The following is a 21,631-nucleotide window of genomic DNA, read 5'->3' on the forward strand; positions in this document are numbered from 1 at the left end:
ATTCTACATAAGTATTAATGTATCTGATCAATATTATAAAGTGTAAATTCTTGTTGTAGGTACTCTATAATTTCATGATGAAATTCGTAAGATGTCTCGGACATCAACGAGTCGCTTCCATCATTCCAAGAGTCGAAGGGTAATTAAATGAGAACCACTGAGTACGAACGCAGGAACGCCCACGCCATGCATCAACCGTGACGTAGATAGGTAATGCTGCTGCAGATGGAGAAGATGGTCCTCGGAGATATACCCTTGGTTTCTACCTTAGTTAGGGTCAGCTATCTCGCGCGACCCATCTCCGCCTATCCAATCACACACTGCACACCGCGTATGGCACGCAAGCGATAATACACGGTGTCCCAATTATCCCGCGACACGGCAAGGCCCACGCTCTCGCCGTGAGAGCATTTTCAACACGCCCCTGCTAGCCCCTCCACGTGAACGGACCAGCAAACCCTGGCGCCCCTCAACGGATGGTTCTCATAAAGGACGAATCCTCCTTCTCACCTCCTCCTTCTCCTTTTTTTCCTCCTTCTCCTCTTCCTCCTTCTTCTGCTTCTTCTTCTTCTGTAAATCCTTTCCCTTCGATAAAACTCACATGACTCTCAAGAGTAAGATGTATTTGGGATTTAAACAATAAAGTTCTAATGAAAATGAGAACCATGTATCATACTTATTCGTAATCTGATTCCTTTTCTTCTCATCTTTCTCCCGTTTTGGGTCTGTAATTATAAATTCGACAAATATGTTTGCATTTATTTTATAAAGTTATATTTCAAGATGGCGAACATTGTGTTGATAGGATGCAAAATAAAAGCAAAAAGTCATCTCTTCGTTAGAGTAGAATCGATAAGACTTCATCGATATGACAAATTGCCCAACGATTATTTGGATGATCCTAGAATAAGTCTTCACCAAATTATGGGCGATTTTCGACGGTGAGGCGAAAGTACGATCGTTCTTAAAGTGAAAAACGTGATGAATACACGAAACTGCGATGTTCTTGATGCTGTATAATTATCGAAAGACGCGATGGAGGTTAACCACGCCCTTGTCCCCTCGGGCGACCAATGACGAGTGTCGCTGGGGTCGCCCTGCGGCGGGGACAGGAACGACGACACTCCGACTCGACGAGGACGCGGGACGAGTGGCATGGCGCGCTGAGAGAATATACATACCTACGAAAACCACTGTCCCTGCCCCTTAACTTTCTAGAAAATGGTAGATATCTTTTACCACCTACAAACTGTCTCCAGATTTTCTTATAAAAATAGTCTAAATTTGGATCTGTTCAAAATTAGAGATATTAGGAATATGTCTATAATAACTTTGATTTTATAACAATTTGCTTTGATCGAAAATAATTTCTTAATTAGAAACTATAGTACTCCTATGCCGATTATTTATTTCGTCTTGAAAGAATCTTGAAATCATTATACCAGAAAATTCTTTAAAATCTCCTATTTCGTCAGAAATAGCTTAAGCCATTCAATTCCAATCGATTTCTCGTCAACTAAATACCAATAATATCAGTAACTTTTCCCTATAAAATTTGAAAAGAATATTTTTCCTTCCTGTTACCTCTAACCCTAACAGAGAGATCAATAAAAATCTTTTTGTAAGAGCAAACTTAATTCAAAGATAAATCAACATAAATTAAAAAAAAAAATTTTGATTTATAGAAACATTTTCATAGGAGAACTCATAGGAGCCCCACCTACGAAGGGCAACAACCGATTATGAAATCTGTCGCAAAGATCTTCGTCCTCGATTGACAGAGAGGAAAAGTAAGAAAAACCAGGAGGAACAGGGAAATGGATAGGTAGATGAAGAAAAAGAGAGAAAGAGAAAGAGAGAGAGAGAGTGGGATAAAAATAGGTGATGTGGGAGCCAGGAAGGGAGCGAGAAGGAGTAGTCGAGAACGAGGGAGGGTCGTAGAGTGACAAACTCGAGAAGACTGTCACCGTGCTCCGCGAATCACAAACGAATCGGAGGGAGGCTGTTGTCGTTGGTGGAGGACAGCTCAGTAAAGGACGATGTCAGAGCGCAAGCGCCTACGACTACTGGACACGCGGCGACACATCGATCCACGCTTCTACAACCTCTCCTCCACCTACCTTTCCTCTTCCTCATTCTCTTCATCCTCTTCTTCCTCCTCCTTCAGTGCTTCCACCCGTCCTCTTCAGCTTCAGCTTCTCCCACCGCTTCGTACACCCTCACCCTCTCGGTCTATCTCTGTCTCTATCTATCTGTCTGTCTGTCTCTCTCTCTCTCTCTTTTCCCTTTTCTCTCTTATGCGAGTACTCGGTCTCTCTTCTCCATCTCCTTCGCCTCCTTTCCTTGATTAAACCGCGTTTGCCATGGCGTTGTTGCTTACGAAAGTATCCGCCGCGCCGTCGGTACTCTCTCTCTTTCTCTTTCTCTCTCTCTCTCTCTCTCTCTCTCTCTTTCTCTCTCCATCTATCTATCTATCTATCTATCTTTCTATCTCTCCCTCTTTCGTTTTCTCTTTCTCTGACGAGGATCGCTGCCCCTGTTAGATGAGGGTGGAACTCGAGGGACGAGAAAGAGGTGCCACGGCGCATCCAACTGCTGGTGCTGCTAGTGCTGCTGCTGCTGCTGCTGCCGCTGCTGCTGCTGCTGCTGCTGCTGCTGCTGTTGCTGCTGTTGCTGCTCCTGCTCTTGCTGCTCCTGCACTTTCGAGCGGGAGATTAATATCCTCTTTTTGCCTTCTTCTATGCATCCTACTACATAGTATAGATATAACATTTTCTGCAATCCTCTGTCGACGTTGAACGAGAATAGAGTACCCACTCCTAATTCTCTAAAAATCATCTTCGTTTATACCATATTCTACGTTTTCGAAGGAATCGAATAATCATATTTTTTGTTTTACAATAAATTCAAAGAAGAATGAAACTTATTTAGGTATGATCCATCGTTGGAGATGATATTCCGTCGATGTACCAGGATTATCGATTCTTTCTTGCACCTCAAACGAAAAAGGCGAAGTAGCAACATCTATAGTGGAAGAGAAAGAGAAGGAGGAGGAAGAGGAGGTACTAGCCGACAGGCTTACTCGCGTCTCACAAACGACAAGAGGGTGATATATTACCAGGAACTACCCAGCGGGACCGACACTACCACCTACGCTACCATCGCTTCTATCTTTCTTCTTTCCTTCTACGTGTGTACACTCATACTCCCTGAAGCCAGTGCTTCAAACTACCCCTATCCACGCAGAAAGAAAGAAAGAGAGAGAGAGAGAGAGAGTCTTATTCGAAGGAAGATCCATCTCCATAATGGCTCCCACGCCCCCGTTCTCTTCTAGCACGTTCTCTCCTCTCTCATATTGTACGAACCATCTTGAGACACGCAGACACTCGCAACCACCCACACCCGAGTCCAAGTTGCCACCCCACCGCGAGTTCGTCTCTCGAAGGGTCGAAATTGCCAGAACGGTAGAGATTTTTTGGCACAAGCTGTGGTTCCTTGCGATCGAGACGACGAAATTGTTAAAGGTCTCAAATGTTTCTTTAAAAATAAATTCTTTTAATAAATAAAAATATCGTTGTATTTCTTACTTAATTTAATCAATTCGTAAATATAAATATAATATTGTAGTTGACGAGACTTGGAGATTAATTCGATTATTTAATAATGAATGTAATTATCCAAATCCTCAACTTAATTTATCGTATCATATTTAATTTGTACTTCTTTGTTGTCTTTTTGTTTTCTTTAATTTCCTCTTTGTACTCTTAATAACAAATTTTCATAACCACAACCCTCGGATTCCTTCCAATAGGGACGAGAATAATCGTCCTTTGCTTCGGAGAGGATCATTGCAGCAAATATCTACATTTGGGATTTCACGCGAACGTCCTCCCGACTCTGAGCAAAAGTTCTCACGCTACAACGGGTCCAGCTCTGCTCCTTTTTTTCCCTCCTACTCTTGTATCGGCTCTCGGACCGCACGAACCTTCGAGGGCGAAGCTCTCATTATGCATATCCGATCCGGCGCTCAAGAAGAAGCGCACGAAACTTTCGTCCAAGTCCGCCGCCGCCATCACTATTGGAACTTCTCCTTTTTTAGAATGTACGTATATATATATATGTATACATACATATGTATGTATGTACATTCGCGAACAAACGGTAATCGCGAATTGTGACTGGCATGAACGAGAGGATCCGACGAGTTCTGCTCGGTTCGATCAGTTTTGAAAATATATTGAACGTTTAAGTAATATTTACTTTAAACGAAATTTTTTCATTTTCTTTTTCTTTTTTAGAAATCATTTATATAAATTTATAAAAAATTGTCTAATGAATTTGACATATTTTAGAAAATTTCTTAGTAAAAAATAATTCTTTCAGAAATATCTGACAATTTACTTAAGACAATTGCCAAAAATATTGAGGGAAAATTATAAAATTATAAAAGAAAAATTGGTTGATATAAGTAATAAAAAAATAGTGATCGAATTACGATGCTATTACCTACGTATTTTCGTGACCGAGGATGATGCTGAAGAAGCCGTTTAGACGTTACGTCAAAGAAGTAGGGAGGATTTAAATTTTGCCAAAGGATAAAAAATTATAAAAATCCGTGGGACGAGAGAAGAGAGGGAGTGAGAGAAAGAGAGAGAGAGAGAGAGAGAGAGAGAGAGAGAGAGAGAGAGAGAGCACACCTGCCGCCCCTTCTAGAGTTTTCCGCGGTGAGAACAGAAGCGCGCCAGCGAACAGATTAAGCTTAGGAAAGAGATTTATGAGCGAGCGTGTAACGAGCAACTTTTTCATGCGATGTGCTTGCCGGGGGTAGCCTGCGGGGGTGGGATTAGCATAAGATCCAGCAGCTGCAGACCGCGCGGAGACTTCACGGACCTCTCTCTCCTTTTCCATTTTATTTCAAAGAAAAAATCGCTTTTTTCCCTCACGACCTAAAGAGAGGGAGAAGAAAACGAGGTATCCTTCCGAAGAGTCCTATCATCTAATATCTCGAAATCATTCTAACTATAATAATATTTCTCGATAAGACAGATCGTCACCAATGAAAAAGATTTATCAACGCTTCGTAACACGTATTGTCTGATCTAAAAATTAAATGTTCGATAAGATATTGGTATATAAATTAACAGGTGAATTTAATGAATATTTTATTACTCACGGAATGAATAACTTTATTAAGACGTTGCATAAGTTTTTATCATATCTATCTAAATATATAAGCGCGTTATACTGGTCTGATATTATGAGGATAGATTATTTTAAAATTATTACTTTCTACTTATGAAACGTCCAATTATTTTTAGATCGATCAGCCGTTGCGATAAAGATCATTAAAGCGACAGCAACGATATTGATCTCCATTTTCTTCGATGAGAAACGGCCGAGCACAAAGTTCGTGTCCACCTTTCGTGCGCTTTTGTACGAGATAGGGAGAAAACATAGGTATATATTTATCGAAAGCAAAAGGGTGGAAGAGAGAGACGAAGAGCGAAGAAGGGACAGGCAGTGTGGATTTCGAACTCACAGCGTAATAATCGACGGTAAAAGCTTCGTAATGCGGCGATCGGCAGCGGAACGATCGTACTGTGCCATTGCCTTCTGACATCGTGCATCGATCGTGGCTCGAGTATTCAATTAAGTATCTTCCTTCGTGGCCCTCTCGATCTTTCGATCCTCCACCATTTTTCAGCCCTCCCTGAATGTACGACGTACGACCTTCCAAAGGCGGTTGTTTCGTTTCTACCACGAAATTAAGCACGAATCGAGTAGGAAAAGACACGAAAGTATTGGTGATCTTTCTTTTTAATAAATATACGATCTTACTGTTTGTATCCGTACATTTATTACAAGTGCTATAATAGGTCATGATAAGAAACGATTAATTCGTACTTGTTTTTTTTTTTCTTTCTTTTTTTTTTTAATGAGATTAGATGTTTAATATTAATTATGTCCATATCTGATATTATTAGTCTGAACGTAATTAACTGATGTATCGTTATACTATTAATTTATTATATTTATCCTATTTAATATTAATTACATATATCATTATTGATGTTATTCAATTTAGTCAGTACTGTCGACAATAAATAGTACAACTATTGTTCATTATTATCTAACATTATTCATATTGATAATAATTCATCATTCGACACGGAGATCGATTCGATCGGTCATAATTTTCTACGATCGGCGTCGTTGAATCTTCGGCTACCGTATCGCATAAGTCGAAGTTTCCGTCGATCAGAACGGCGAACGTGCAACCTATAGAGCGCGAAGCGAGTTGTACGGAGCGACTGCACGGACCTCCTAAGGTCGTGTCTCTGGATATTAATGAGAGGATAGAGGCGGCCACCTCACACCACTCTGGATCTCGGCAGCAAACTCACGGATCGTCTCTGATGGAGAGAGGTTACCGACGGCCTGCCTCCCACCTCCACCCTATAAGCTCATGAGAGAGGAGGAAGAGAGAGCTGAAGGAGCAGTACCGGCAGGAGGAAGAGGAGGAGGTGGAGGTGGTGGAAAAGGAGGTGAAGAGGGCGGGTGGACCAGGGAGGGTCTCCACCCTACGACGATGGTGGAGGGAGGACATCGTCGGGTCACGAGAGGTAGGGAAAGAGGAGAAGCTCGAGGAGAGGACCAGAGAAAGAGAAAGAGAGAGAGAGAGAGAGAGAGAGAGTGAGAGTGAGAGAGAAAGATATTGAGAGAGGGAAAGAGGTGGAGGACGAGGACGACCAGGAGGAAAGGACGGTTCTCTCGAGAGGGCGAGAGAGGGGTGAAAAAGGAGAGCTAGCGAGTGAGAAAGAGAAAGAGAAAGAGAAGGAGAAAGAGAAAGAGAGAGAAAGAGAGAGAGATATCTGGACCCCACGTAGGAGACGTTCAATACTGTAGCAACAACGCAGAGCCAACGCCATTGGCTACCATTTTCTCTCTATACCTTCTAGGCATACACCTTATACTCTACTCCACTTCTCTTTCTCTTTCGCTCTTTCCTTTTGCTTGTTCTCTTTTCTCTTTCCCTTTCCTCGTCTTGCCACGCGTTCTCTTGGTCCACCCCCTTTCTCTCTCTCTTTTTCTCTCACGATCGCGATCGCATACCGAAATGAGTGGAGAAGAAGAGGTAGAGAAATGAAGAGAGAGAGAGAGAGAGAGAGAGAGAGAGGAAAAAAGAATAAAAAACGCGATCACCGCCTTTCTTCCGAATCCGCGATGCGTATTCTCGAGAGAGGCTTCGATAACTTACGGCCATAGAAAATTGGATACGCGAACGAAACCGCGAGACTTCGTTGAAATCCGAATGAATCGATAGATCGCGAAGAAGACACTGTCGTTGATTTTTCCTGATTGATGTTTTGGCTCCGACGTCGATATAACACTTTTAAAAAATTTTTATTCAATTATTCATAAATTTGTTTGGTAGATAATTAAAGTAACGTTAATGTAGCATATATATATATATTATATATATATATATATATATATATATATATATATATAAAATATATATATATATATTTTACATATAATATTTAATGAAGAGCTCTACGAAAAGTGTATAATTAAATTAAAATACACGTGAGTATCTACGTAAAGCTGATTTAATTTGATCGAAAATTTTCGGGAATAAAAACTTTTCAACTCACACGAAGTATGTTTAACAGCGAGAAAGAGGAATAGAGGAAAGGAAGAAAAAAAAATCGAGTGGCTCTCTTGTCGTAGTACTTGAAAAAAGAAAAAGAATTAAAAAGAAATAAAAAAGAGGAGAGTTATCATGGTTCTCTACACATTTCGTCGGATCTCAAGCGTGATTCAATAATTACCACGATCTCGAGGGTCGCCCTTTCGTTCATTCCTACCATATGCTACGGATCGGTAAACCCTACAACCACAAATCCAAACTGCCGAATGTAAAACTTACCTTTGGATCATTCTTCACTTTTCTCTTTCTCCCTCTCTCTCTTTTTCTCCCACAAAATTTTCGATATCACAGAATTGCGAGTTACTCTTCAAATTGCTCGCGCGTGTTTGATATTTTTTTATGAGTTTTGCTACAGCACATTCGATGGTATTTAAACGTTCGTGAAACGAGATACCTATACTGGTACCATGCCGAGAGAGATATACAATTTTATCATTTTATTACTAGAAAATTCGATATCGCGCGCGTGAAAGTATCTTTTTCCACGTGTAAGTATTTCATATGTATTTATAACCGCAACAATTGCAACTATCCAATGCAAATTAATAATCGTAACGCACTCTCATCCAGAAGAGAAACGGAGAAAAGTTTGGAAGTAAAATCGACATCGTTAATACAAAATTAAAATAAACTTTATTAAGTTTACAATGTCCTTATTAAAATACGGCTCATATGAATTTTCCAGTATCGGTTGATCACTTTTTAAACGACGTTTCGATATTAATGATCGAACATATTAATTGAAATTAACGAGGAAACAAATATGTATATGCATAGAAACTAAAGGAATGTACGACTACCAAATATGGTAAGTATTCCGCATGTGATCGGATTATAAAAATTTAATAAACCGTAACTATTATTATTATATTATTATTATTATTATTATTATTATTATTTTTAAGTTAATAATGTACTTAAGATATATGAGAGTAAAATATCATTATTGGAACATGTACTAACATGACAAAATAGTAATCTTTCTTTAATGTTTCTTTCTTTATTGACATCATAATTATTTTCAAGTCGATAATAAGATATCACAAAATTTTTACCGTTTTACACAATAAAATTTTTACCGTTTGAAAAAGATTTCTATCGAATAAATATATTTGTATCGAAAAATATAATCTCTTATATATCAATGATAGTCTCTCATAGATAGAAACACCAATCTAAATACGAATTTAGTTTTTGCAAACGCGATCATAGACATTTATTAAAAAAGTAGATATTATATGTTAACGATAGATAAAATCGTGATATTAATAGATAATTCGTATATATATATATATAATGGATAACGCAAATGTCTCTATGAAATATGAACTTTTGAACGGTATCACTATGAATTAGTAAAAAAAAAAATTGCATCTTCAGTCTACTATATTACATGACGATCTTCTCTCTTTTTTTTTTTTTTACAATGTATATATACTTGACCTAATACATTTTTGTGCACATGTATGCATATACGTAGCAATAGCTCACCCGGTGGTTTATATACATATTTTATCATTTCTTTTTACTATCATCCGATTTCTTACTTTCAGATTCTTTAATATTTACCAGGGATATCTCCTTTTTTTCATTCTTAGGGATAGAAATTAAAACCGCTCGTTTCGGTGGTCTTTGCAATATTGGTGTAGGTTTTATAATTTGTTTTGGTTCGGCTGAAAGTTGACGTTTCATTTCCTCCTGAGTAATTTTCTTTGTAAATTGAGTTATAAGCGGTACCTTTTTCTTATTTTTCTCATTATCTTTTTCCTGTTTCTCTAGCTTATCATTGCTATCCGAAATCTCACTTCTACGTTTAGGTGTTAAATTATATGTCCAACGATTCGGTAGGGTTAATTTTTCATCAACATCCAAATATTTCTTTCTAATATCCTCAGAAACGTACCAACATGCCTTCAAATGCATCTGCCCTTCTTCAGGACAGGACATCCACCTTCCTATTTCGCCGATTTTTTTCCCTAAGCTAGCTTTCGAGATCTGATTGTCTTTACTTACATTTTTCTTGTTCCAAAAAGTGAGGAACTCTTTTACTAGGAACTTTTTCCCATGGATATTTCCATGAATTAAACGAATCAAGTCGGCCAACGCTTCTGCCGGTACTTTCGTTTTCCTTGTATTTCCTGTGGTTTGGATTTTCAATGGTGTACCGCTATTGGTGTCTGTATTCTCTCTCATAGTGGACGGAAGTACGACAGGTATTTGCGATACCCAAGCTTGTCGTGCTGTCAAAAACTCTACGATTCTCTTAGGAGCTAATAAAATAAAAAAATAAAAAAGAAATAAAAAAAAATTTTTTTTAAATAAAAAAATAAAAAAACAAATTTTCATAATTCCTATGTAAATATTTCACGCAATAAAAGATCAATTTCTACTCACTATTTTCAGGATAAATATTATCTGGACCAAGCCAAACGCAACCAATTATTTTCGGTTTCAATTTGGACATTTTCGCGCTTCTTTCGGCCTCGAATTGTTCACCCAACAATTTCAACTTGAACTTCTGAGTTTCCGGTGTCTGAAAGATATATTTTATGAGTACAGGAGATATTCGTTCAGAATAGATAAATAATCATTCTGAAAATAGATAGGTAATCATGTTAAGTAAAATGTTTAAAAACTTACCATACTTTCGTCTTCCTCCTCATCAGGTCGGGCTTCCTCGTCGGACAAATATCTGAAAGAGACACACGTAATTATGAAAGAATATGATACCGTATCGTGAATGGCAGGGATGCATAGAAGAGAATAATTTACGAGCTCGTTCATTGTCACTTGCTCCTAATAAGATCGACGAATTTTTTTTTTCTTTTTTTTCTTTTTCAAATGACTTACCCGTGTGGTACCATGAACTCATTGTCAACATCATACTCATTGTCATCCGGATTTTCCTCATCTTTCTCATCTTCCGAACCATGTAGAGATTCTCCAGGCTCTTCTTCCTCCCATTCCTCATCGGAATCGACCTCGTAATCGAACCATTTCTACAAATAGTCGATATCGAAATCACTTGATTAGATATACATTTAAAAGTCAACTCTAATGACATTTTTTTTCGTGTATATATATGTATATATATATAATATGTATATAATATATATATATATATATCATATATATATAAAGTGTATTCCCATATTTAGCTAACTTATTTTCATACATGATTGAGGAATCCCACCATTATTATAGTCTATATACAATGAATAAGCAGGACGTTCGTATCAAAAGCGACTTCCTTGACGACCGATATCAAGTCTTCAAGCGACCAATTACAGTTGGCACGTGTTGTTCACTACGCTTTCGTTTTCTCTTCTTTACAGACAACAGAAGAGCACGCCGCGAACAATCAAGTCTGTCAAAATGTAAAGACGTTGTGAATATTTTCGGTTTAATATCTCTCGGATGATCGAACTTGAAATCTTCGCGATTGGTGAAAACGAAAAGTGATTTGAACAATCTTCTTTATTATTATTACTATTATCAACATCAACATCAACATCAACATCAACATCATCATCATTATCATTGCAATTCTCTTATTCTTAAAGTAACTTGGTAGCTTAGAACGTAGCTATTTTGAACTTGTTCTACACGAGAATAGAAAACGTCGAACGGAGGAATCGATTCGATTAATAAGAAACAATAAGAGTCGAATATATCGAGATCGTTGGCGAGAAACGTTCCTTCGCCTAAAAGTCAATAAATTCTCGGCTCTCTCTCTCTCTTTCTCTCTCTCTCTCTCTCTCTCTCTTTACAACCGCGGCAAGGGAACCTTTGTCCGATAAATCAACGTCGATTTCATCCCTACGCGAGCATCAATTACAAGACCTTCTCGAGACATTAATTTATTGTTGGAGAGGAACGTAATCTACCGGCTCGTTGATATTATTCGTCGCCGGTTAGGAAGAAAGAAAAGAAGCGGGCATTTCGAAAAGTGTACTTTCGACAGGAAGACGGCAGAAAAACGAAGACGGAAACGAAGAAATTATAAGTGAAAGAAAAAGAGGCACTGTAGCAGCTTTCGGCAGCGATACGAGGTAACCGGTCCATCATATACATAAAAGAGTATTTATTATCACGTAGACAGGAATAGTCGCGCGCCATCACGTCGCTGATGCTCGACGTGTGGGCAAATATCGTAGATCGCTCATGTTCGTTAGTTCCGGATACGATAACTATTCATACGCAATGCGATAATACAACGGCGCATCTTTCTCAACTCAAATGGACTTTTTCGTAAAATTGAAGAAAAAAAGAAAAAAAAAAAAGAAAGAAAATTATAAAAGTAAACAGAAAAATTCGATTTCACGATGAAAATCAATAGATCTTTAAAATTTTATTTACTACTTACTACGTACGTCCGATTACAGATACCTTACAAATACACATATAACGATACGAAAAATTGCAAAAAGAAATCATGTATTTCATGTTATTTGTATCGTTATCTATGCGTATTTCGATTACTAAACATGAATTAATTCGTCCATGAAGATACGTACGAATTGACACCAAGAATTGATTGAAATTAATTATAAGGACTCCGAATTTTTTCTTATTTATCTTGACTTATATATTTTTCTTATTATATTTTTCTTGACTTATATATTTTTCAATATATTCTTTCATTAATATAGTACGAATAAATGACAAAAAATTATTTTTTTTCTCTCCTCTCTTTCTACACTCTTTACAAGATATCTTGTTATTTAATATATTTACCGTGATCTACTATGGTGCAATTTTTAAAACGTCGAACAAAACTTGTAACTATGATTAATTATCTTGAAAAAAGAAAAAACAAATAAAAAAAATAGGAAAAAGTGTAAAAAGAAAGAAGAGATCTTCGTGCCTTTTTCGTGAACTTGACGCCTCTGGCCAGATCGGCAGAACATGCCGTGAAAAATCCAAAACAGACGCTAACGCACGCACATATATACATATATATAGATACGTAATATCGAATACGGGGGCCCAGTCTTTCGGAGTGGGACTAATCGTAAAAGGAAAAAAAAAAGAGAGAGAGAGAGAAAGAGAGAAGAAAATGCACTTATCGAAGTAACGCGTAAACGTTTCGACTGTGCCTGCCGGAGGAGCGAGCCTCGTTATTTACAGCGTGTTGTCACCCAGCGGGCCATCTGTAATGGCTGTTATATGCCCCATTAAGATTATGGTCGTTGCTTCTCTTCGCGCGCACACACCGGCGATTAACTCTCTCTTCCTCTCTTTCTGTTTCTTTCTCTCTTTCTCTCTCTCCCTCTCCCTCTCTCTCTTTCTACAATCGTAACTGATTTATTTCCAAATATACCCAAGTCCTTCCTGAACTTTATTACGTGTTACGAAGCTAATAAAGTTCATGCTGACTTGCATTCGATCCGTCATCGTGGCGGGTCTCTTTTGAAAATTTTCCGATTTTTCTAATCATGGAGTTTTGACAAAAAAAAAAAAAAAAAAAAAAAAAAAAAAAAGAACCATAAAGAAAAAACTATTACGTATTATTATGCAAGATCATATAAAGCGATATTAGAAAATTTCTTTCAATAGAAACGATAAGAATAAATTACTTATTTGGGTTTATTTTTAGATATCGTTAATAAATCGCGTCTAACAATTGAACATTTACAACAAATGAAAAAATAATAAAAAAGAAAAAGAAAAAAAAAAAAAAAAGAAAAAAAAAGAAAAAAAGCGGTCGATTGTAAATCAATCCTTCGATATCTTCGTTCTCTGTTTCCTTCTCTATCATTCTCGATATATTATATTCTTTCAACGTGATCCTCTGTAATGCGCGATGAGGACGCGTTCTTTCTCTCTATAAAATGCGTCATTAGATAAATTAATATTATCTATACGAGCATAAATTTCGCAGAATGTCTGCTTATCAAAAAGTTGCGACGGTTGTCTATAAGGTTCCGGCGAATTCGATTAAATCAGATATTTCAGATATTATGTATAGGAAATAAAAAGGAAAAGAAGAGAGAGAGGGAGGGAGGGAGGGAGGGAGAAAAGAAAATCGAAAACGAACATTATAATCGTATCTGGTCAATAGAAATTCACGAAGCAAGGGCGGTCCATAGGGGGATGGAAAAATTTTGAGAGCGAAAATTATCTCGAGAGTTTCTACGAATAACTTCTAGAATTTCCAGTCGCACCGCGAAATAGGGAATAATTAATAATGCTCGCTTAAAAAAAAAAAAAAAAAAAAAAAAAAAATTAATCCATCCAAACGAACGAAACAGAAAAATGAAATGAACAAGTCATTCAATCAAATTGAAAAAAAATATTTATAACCAATATCGCAATCAACGATGACGAAACGATCCACGTAAATAATCATTTTCAAACGATTTCGGTGTTCTCTGATCCATGAGTGTATTTTCTGACGACAATGTTAACGCGTGCCAATGAATTGCTTGACGTTATTAGTTCCCCCCCTCTCTCCCACCTCCCTTTCTCTCTTCGTATCGTTGCTTGGTATCGTTCGATAGAGAATCGAAAAGGCGCCTAAATGCAATAGATCAGAGCAATCCAGTAAAGACATACCGCGGACGCGGTCAATCTCGCAGATAAACGACGGTGATAGACCGCCGTGCTGTGGTCTGTTTTTCATAACGTGGTAAGAGACCGCGATAACTATCGAGCAATGCACGCGTATAAATCATAAAATGATGAATAAGAAAGAAATGGAAAACAAAAAAAGGAAAAAGAAAGAAATAAGGAAAAAAACCATAGGAGAAGTTTATTTTATCCTAGCAGAGAATCGAGTATCCTCTCGAAAATAACGAAAACTGATTCTTTTCTGTCTTCCTATAAAACGAGAAGAAAAAAAAAAATCAATCGATCCTCTACTACTCTCATTCTTTTTCTTCTTCTTTATACGAAAGTGCGAGCAAATAATATAAATATATACGTTATATCTAAGGTCAGCCTTCTTCAAACCGATAAACATATATAGTACATGGAAGCAAATTCCTGGTGGCCACTGACTTCGCTGACACTTTATCATGACTCAAGCCCCTCGAAGTCGCTCTAGGTCAAAGCCATTGCCATTTCGAGACGAACAATCGTCGATGAAGATACAATATATAGAGAGTGTGAGCTCCTTGGAAAATCTTAGTAAAACTCGTGACAGTATCCTTGACAATGAAAGTTGTTATGCGATCAAGAAAGCTAATGATTACTGTATCTTCGTTTATACTAGTATGTTAAATTTGACGATAAAATCGAATTATTTAGTTTGTGTACGATCAGGTATGGCAAGGAATAAAAACAAACAAGTGAAACTATTTATAAAAGATACGACGAGATGAGTTGCCACATATGTAAGTTGTTTTTCTAACAAAAAAAAAAAAAAAAAAAAAAAAAAAAAAAAGAAAGAAAAAAGAAAAGAAAAAAAAAGGAAATATTATGACTTTTGCGTGTCGCAAAAGTTGATGGTCGCGAGAGGACGATTAGCAAGCAAGGGAAGGATAAATGATACTCGTAAATAAACGAACGATGACGGAATAAAATAGCGAGGAACGAGAGCTGTATCTGGACCGGTACGGTTCTGGAGATCGGTGTGCTTTCTCGATCCCTTGGGAAGAAACGACAGTGACACGGCACCGGCTGGCACAGCGGCGATTATCTCTCGAGTCGTGTGCGATGACAACGCAAGCACTACACGTCGTCTTCGATCTGCCGATCGACAGTCTGAAAACGATCCTCGACGACGAAGGTACACGTGCGAGCTCCAACAAGATCGATCATTTGTCTATCCTCGATTAGTATATGTGTGTATAAACATTCACATATGTGTGAGACCGAGGATCGGATACCAAAGATACCGGTTTTTCTATTTTGCACACAACTTAATCAAGAAAATCGTAGTCAATGCGAATCACGAAGTAATAACTTCGTCGTAATAATAACCAGTCGATACTACTCACGTTACGTTATTAAATTTTTTATCTTTCATACTTTCTCGATTGTGTTAATATTTTCTTGCTTTGTCTTTCAAGAATTTCAACTATTATCACGAAATGTACGATCACCACTGGCTATTATTGTTTAGTTGGTCTTGGTCGTTGACAAAAAAGATTGTATAGCTTGATACTAAATAATAAATTATTTTCGATCGAGGATAGAATTTACGATCTCCTCCTTCTTCTCTTCTCTTTTTTTTTCTTCTTCTGAAAGTTTGTGGAGGATCGATCTATCGTTATGATCGAGGAAACTTTGATGTTCGACGTAAGTATCGAAACGAGATTTTGGAAACATTTTAACGCGTGTATCTTAATGAGGCGTCGTATATTAACTTTCTTGCTTTCTATTATCTTATGATAATTCGCGATAAAATTCAATTTTAATTCGATACGTAAGGTTCATTGAATAAATTAATGTTTTTATCGTAATGCGTGTAATACAGTACGCGATTGTCAGTGCTTATTTTGCTGATTCATACATTTTCACGTTCATGTATCTAAACTTTGTTCTTTGACTCGTCGATCTATTATTATTCGATCTAATTAATGTTTTTTTTTAATCATTTAGATGGCAGATGAGCTATTATTTTCTGCTTTGGGATTAACAACGGATATAAACTTCGATAGACCGCTATCGTCACCCTCTGTATCGAATCTACCCTCCGAATATGAATCCTCTTGCAGGACTCCTTTGAGCGATGATTCAGAAAATATAGACAATCATGCAATATCTTTGACGACACCCGTTGAATGTTATACAGAATTAACGTGTTCTCCGAAGGATTCCTGGAACGATTGGATGACAAACACATCTACATCTTCCTCGGGTAAAATTATTGTTAATTAATTATTTTTATTCATCGATACGTTTTTCTAATTATTCATGTATATGAATATAGCCCCTAGAAGAAAGGCAACACTCAATACTTCGTGAATAATTGTATTGGAAAGTGTACATCATCGGTGACTTAATGCTAAAAACTTGAACTAGTTTTTTATTATTAGATGCCGTTCGCCATTATTATCATCAACGAATTATAAAGTGATCGTCTTCAGGCGCGATATTTAAAAAATTAAATAAATAATTGTATATCAGTATAAATAATTTTTTTAACATTTCAATTATCTTTGAATCATATCAATTTATCTAGAAATGAGAGATTATACATTTCCTGTGAAACCATAAATAAATGCAATTTTTTTTTCGTCTGTAATTAAAAAAGACAAATCTACCAAAAATCTTATGAATTACATTCGTACAGGTTGTTTGAGCGAATTGAGCGAATTAGATTCTGAATTGGAATGGTGCTTGGACAGAACTTGGAACTCTGGTCTTCCTGAAAGAACACCACTTTGTACGGCAGGATGCGAAGGATTTTTACATTTACCTTTACCAAATCCACAACAAATATTCAATAATGATGAACCATTGCTTGTACTTGGTATCGATTTAAGGACATTAGAAAATACATTAGGACCGGAGGAAATAGGTAACGAAATATTATAATTTGAAAGAATCTCTTAAATTTGAAATCTTTAAGAATATGTATATACATATATATATATATAAAATTATTGGATTTTAGTTACAGATTATAATAATAATCAGTTAGAAGAGAGTCTACTTATTTCATCAGCAGCTACAGCCGCATTGGCCACTCATGATTACACTAATCGTAATTTGGCTAATGCAGCAGAGGATAGATGTTTTCCATGTACTTATCAAGGCTGTCTAAAGGTATTAGACATATAATTAAGAAGATCTTTAAGATAAGCGAAAAATATAGTTTGATTTCGATAACATGATTTTTTTTCTTTTTAATAGGTCTACGCTAAAGCGTCTCACTTAAAAGCTCATCTACGTCGTCATACAGGAGAAAAACCATTCGCTTGTACATGGTCAGGTTGCGGATGGCGTTTTAGTAGATCAGACGAATTGGCAAGGCATAGACGATCACATTCGGGAGTGAAACCCTATCCTTGCGAAATGTGTTCGAAAAGATTCGCACGTAGCGATCACCTAGCAAAACATCGTAAGGTGCATAGGAAAAATACTTATCCATTGTTTCAAAATGGACGTGGATTTCGTAGTGGAAAAACGAACGTACTACCAGAGATTTAGTGAATTCTCAATCCAAAGATAATTTCATTAGAAGTTGACTTGACACGAAAAGAAATAGAATCTTAAAGTGTAGAAAGAAATAGAATCAGTGTAAAAAGAAATAGAATCTTAAAGAAATGAAGATCTTAAAGTATAAGTAATGCCTCATCCGATTATTACATCGTATCTTTTATGAAGTAAGAGCATAAAAAATTCGCATTAGAAAATAAATTTAAAGAAGATTCTTTACTCACCGCATCTTTTGAAAATGGTCGACGAGGATTTATATTATTGCTTTGTTTTCTCCAAGTTCCCCAATATGGTGGTCGACGATTTTCATGAAATTGTAATAATTTTGGCCGATTTTTATCCATGACAACCTCAGGCTGGAAGACTACACTCGATTTACTATCATTCTCTTCTTCATCTGTGCCATAATCATTAAAAAATAAATAAATATTTTTTGCATAAATTAATTACCACATTGAATTATTATTATCAGTTTTTTTTTTCTTACCTAATACGATTATATCATCATCCTTCGCTTCAAGTGGCCAAGTTCTTTCAGATTTATGTGTAATAATTTTTTTAGCTTTCATTTCTGCAAGATACAAATCATTATTTTTTGCTCTTCCACTTTTAAACTTATCGTCTAGCAATAAAATTTCATTTTTTTTTAATCTTCTTCTAGAAATTGGTGCAATCCTCATATCTGCTTTAATCTCAAAAGGCATGAAAGTTTGTACGTTCGTATTACTCTCCTCCTCTGCATTTTTAATTTCCTGCTTTTTAGGAACAAAAAAGCTAGCAAAATTTGAAGCTGCTTTTTGCTTTTTACGTTCGGATTCTAATTTCTCTTCTTCTTTTTTTTTCCTCTCTTCTTCTTTAGCTTCTTCCCTTTTACGACGTTCTTGCTCTTTTGCTTCTTTTTCTTTCTGTTTTTGTCTAAAAAAAAATACCTTTCGTAATTATTCTATATACAAATATGTATGTGACTTCGTTTTACAAAATGAAGCAGTTTGATACGTACTCCATTTCCATTTGTTTTTTAAGTTCTTTTTGTTCTCTTTCCTTTTTCTTCTGTTCACGTTCTGCTTTTTCCTTTTCTTCTTTCTCTTTCTGCTTTTTTTCTTTTTCCTTTCGTCTATTCTTCCGTTCTTCCTCACGTCTTCTTTCTTTTTCCTGAATGACAACAATTATATATGTATATAGATAAAAAATACTACAAAATATACATAATGTCATAGAAACGATAAAGGTCTAAAAATAATTGGATTATCATCACGATTATACATTACCATTCTTAACTTTTCCTTTTCTTTACGTTTTTTAGCACCTTCATCTACTCGCAATTGCTTTGGCGTAACTTTTTTATTTCTCTTAACGTCTGTACTTTTTGATGTTTCTGTTGGCGTTTTTAAGATGTTTTTACTTTTAACTTTGTCATGCTGTACAAATTTCTCTTGAATCTCTTCTTCTTCATTCGATATTTCTATTAATTCCACATCAGTTTTACTGCTGCATGATGTGTTACTTTCATTAGGGATTATATTATCCACATCGGAATCTTCTAATGATTCTCCCTTAGTTGAAACTTTTACAATCTTGGGAATTTTACACTCCTCTGGAGATTCTAATTTTCTTTTTTTTGAAAAAACATTATTTGATACTGTTTTAGGAGATGACACTTCAAATGTTAAGCGGGCTGTAATAAACATAAATGAATATTCATTTGAATCATAATGTATTTTTAATAGAGCAAAAAAATATAGAATTTCATAAACAATAAAAATATTGAATAACTATATATTATTTATACCTTGTTTCAACTTTTTCACTTTCGAAGGGGTGACCTTTTCGATAATACAATCATCTTGCATATCCATTACTTAAACGTTTCTTTATCTCTGAACAAACAAAAAAGTTGAAAATGAAATACATTTCTGTAATTTATTAAAACATTATACCAGTTAAATAATATTTAATATATCTTAATTTTTTACCTTCACTTCAATTGCGCAATAGTAATTTGTTTATTAATACATAGTACGCTTGATAATATCAGCAAAACGAATCTACCAATGGAGCGGTATAACCTAATTAAAAATTTTGTAATTGCACTATTATAAACCATAAAATTATTATACTTGAATAATAAGGCACTAATTAATACATCTATGTAATATTAAAAAGAGACATAAAATATACAAATTCAATTATCTATTATGAAGAAGGTGCAAATACCGCATTGCTTTCCTTCACAACAAAATCCGCGGGAAAATGTAAAAGGAAAATCACTATACGTATTTCCTCCATAGAGTTTTGAAAAATATCACTATAATTAAGTATCTAGATTCTTATATATCTAAATATAGACCAATCATTAACTCCATGAGAGACATTCACCAATAGAAATTTGTCTAGAACGTTGATAAGTGCTACCAACATTATTTCTACAAAATTCTCATTGGAAGCGAAATATTTTCACTAAGATGAAGAATATTTTTTTATTGTATATAAAAGATACTTTTATTCTATATATATAGTATATCTAATATACCATTTTTTTATTATTTTATATATGAAAATAAATTAAATATAAAACGTTAAAATTAAGAAATATATATATATATATAAATGTATATGAGTTCGTGTATATACATATAAAATAAATGATGGAATATATGTCATATATTACATCATTTTACGTGTGAAATTATTTGAAAATATTTTAAGTTTATAAATACAACATAAATACCTTTTCTCTTTTTTGTTTTTTTTAATAATTTCTTATCCTATATTTATTATCAAAATATTATTTTAAGTAAAAACGTCGTATTTCAATGATTTTTTTATTAAGAGAGTAATTGCAAAAAACCAAGCATATACGTATTTTCGATTTTAAAAATATTCATAACAAGTATGTAAATCGATCATATAATCATAACATAATTAAAAGTGGTATAATTAGTAATTTTTGTTTTTATTATAAATCGTTATTACAGTGACATACATCATGTTTCGTATACAAGATAATTAGTTTTTCTTATGTGACTTAACAAAATCTCTATCATTAAGTATTCATAAAAAGCATATAAAATAACTACATGCTACTTAAGAAAATGCTAATGATGCTTTTTATATACGAAGTACATACGAATATTCATAATTAAAATACATACGTATAAACTATATTTAACTGTAAATATTTGAAAAGTCGTATAGTTTGACCTATGTTTTTGTAAAAATCCAATAGATATATTTGATAAACTTACTTTAGCAAAAACATTACTTATTTGTTCCACTCTATTCTCTATTATTTCTAGATAGAATAACTTTTGAATGTCAAAGATTATTATTATATATATATATATAGTATATTTATGTATTGATATATATATATATATAATTAATTATTATTACATTTATTACTAAAACCATCCATAAACGGATTTTACATTTGTAAAACATGAAAGAGCATAAGAATAATAAACGATACAATTAACTTATGGTATAACCTATTTTTATATGTAACGTAATATAATTTTTTATTTTAACGTTTTACATTTAATTTATTTTCAAATATAAAATAATAAAAAAATAGTTACCATAGAATAACATTATCTTTTATATACAATAGAAAAATATTCTTTACTTAGTGAAAATATTTCGCTTCCAATGAGAATCTTGTAGAAATAAGGTTAGTAGCACTTATCAATATTTCAGACAAGTTTCTATTGGTGAATGTCTCTCATGGAGTTAATGATTGGTCTATTGATATTTAGATATATAAGAATTTAGATATTTAATTTTAGTGAAATTTTTCAAATCCCTATG

The 21,631-nt window shown here is 34.9% G+C and overlaps 2 protein-coding genes across 5 annotated transcripts; one reads left to right on the plus strand and one right to left on the minus strand.

Moving 5' to 3' along the window:
* Positions 1 to 8,369: 8,369 nt before the first annotated feature.
* LOC118446442 (uncharacterized) lies at positions 8,370 to 20,083 on the minus strand. Its single transcript, XM_035877099.2, has 10 exons — positions 19,798 to 20,083; positions 19,614 to 19,701; positions 19,093 to 19,499; positions 18,825 to 18,976; positions 18,312 to 18,739; positions 18,049 to 18,221; positions 10,565 to 10,713; positions 10,355 to 10,406; positions 10,109 to 10,247; positions 8,370 to 9,984 (listed from the first exon to the last, which is right to left on the minus strand). The coding sequence occupies exons 2-10, from the start codon at positions 19,678 to 19,680 to the stop codon at positions 9,230 to 9,232; spliced, it is 2,322 nt and encodes a 773-aa protein (XP_035732992.1). The 5' UTR covers positions 19,681 to 19,701; positions 19,798 to 20,083; the 3' UTR covers positions 8,370 to 9,229.
* Positions 10,955 to 18,283, plus strand: LOC118446443 (uncharacterized). Of its 4 annotated transcripts, none has more exons than XM_035877107.2 (5): positions 10,955 to 11,172; positions 16,262 to 16,520; positions 16,956 to 17,183; positions 17,280 to 17,431; positions 17,519 to 18,283. In XM_035877107.2, exons 2-5 carry the CDS (start codon positions 16,262 to 16,264, stop codon positions 17,813 to 17,815), a joined length of 936 nt encoding a protein of 311 aa, XP_035733000.1. In that variant the 5' UTR covers positions 10,955 to 11,172; the 3' UTR covers positions 17,816 to 18,283. The 4 variants fall into 4 exon arrangements, with proteins under 4 accessions (XP_035733000.1, XP_035732994.1, XP_035732999.1 ...); XM_035877101.2 differs by lacking the exon at positions 10,955 to 11,172 and adding an exon at positions 11,181 to 11,766; XM_035877106.2 differs by lacking the exon at positions 10,955 to 11,172 and adding an exon at positions 15,141 to 15,446.
* Positions 20,084 to 21,631: the final 1,548 nt, after the last annotated feature.

This window comes from Vespa mandarinia, chromosome 9 (genome assembly GCF_050613455.1).
Source record: "Vespa mandarinia isolate Hongniang chromosome 9, ASM5061345v1, whole genome shotgun sequence".
In the NCBI taxonomy this organism is placed as follows: Eukaryota; Metazoa; Arthropoda; class Insecta; order Hymenoptera; family Vespidae; genus Vespa; species Vespa mandarinia.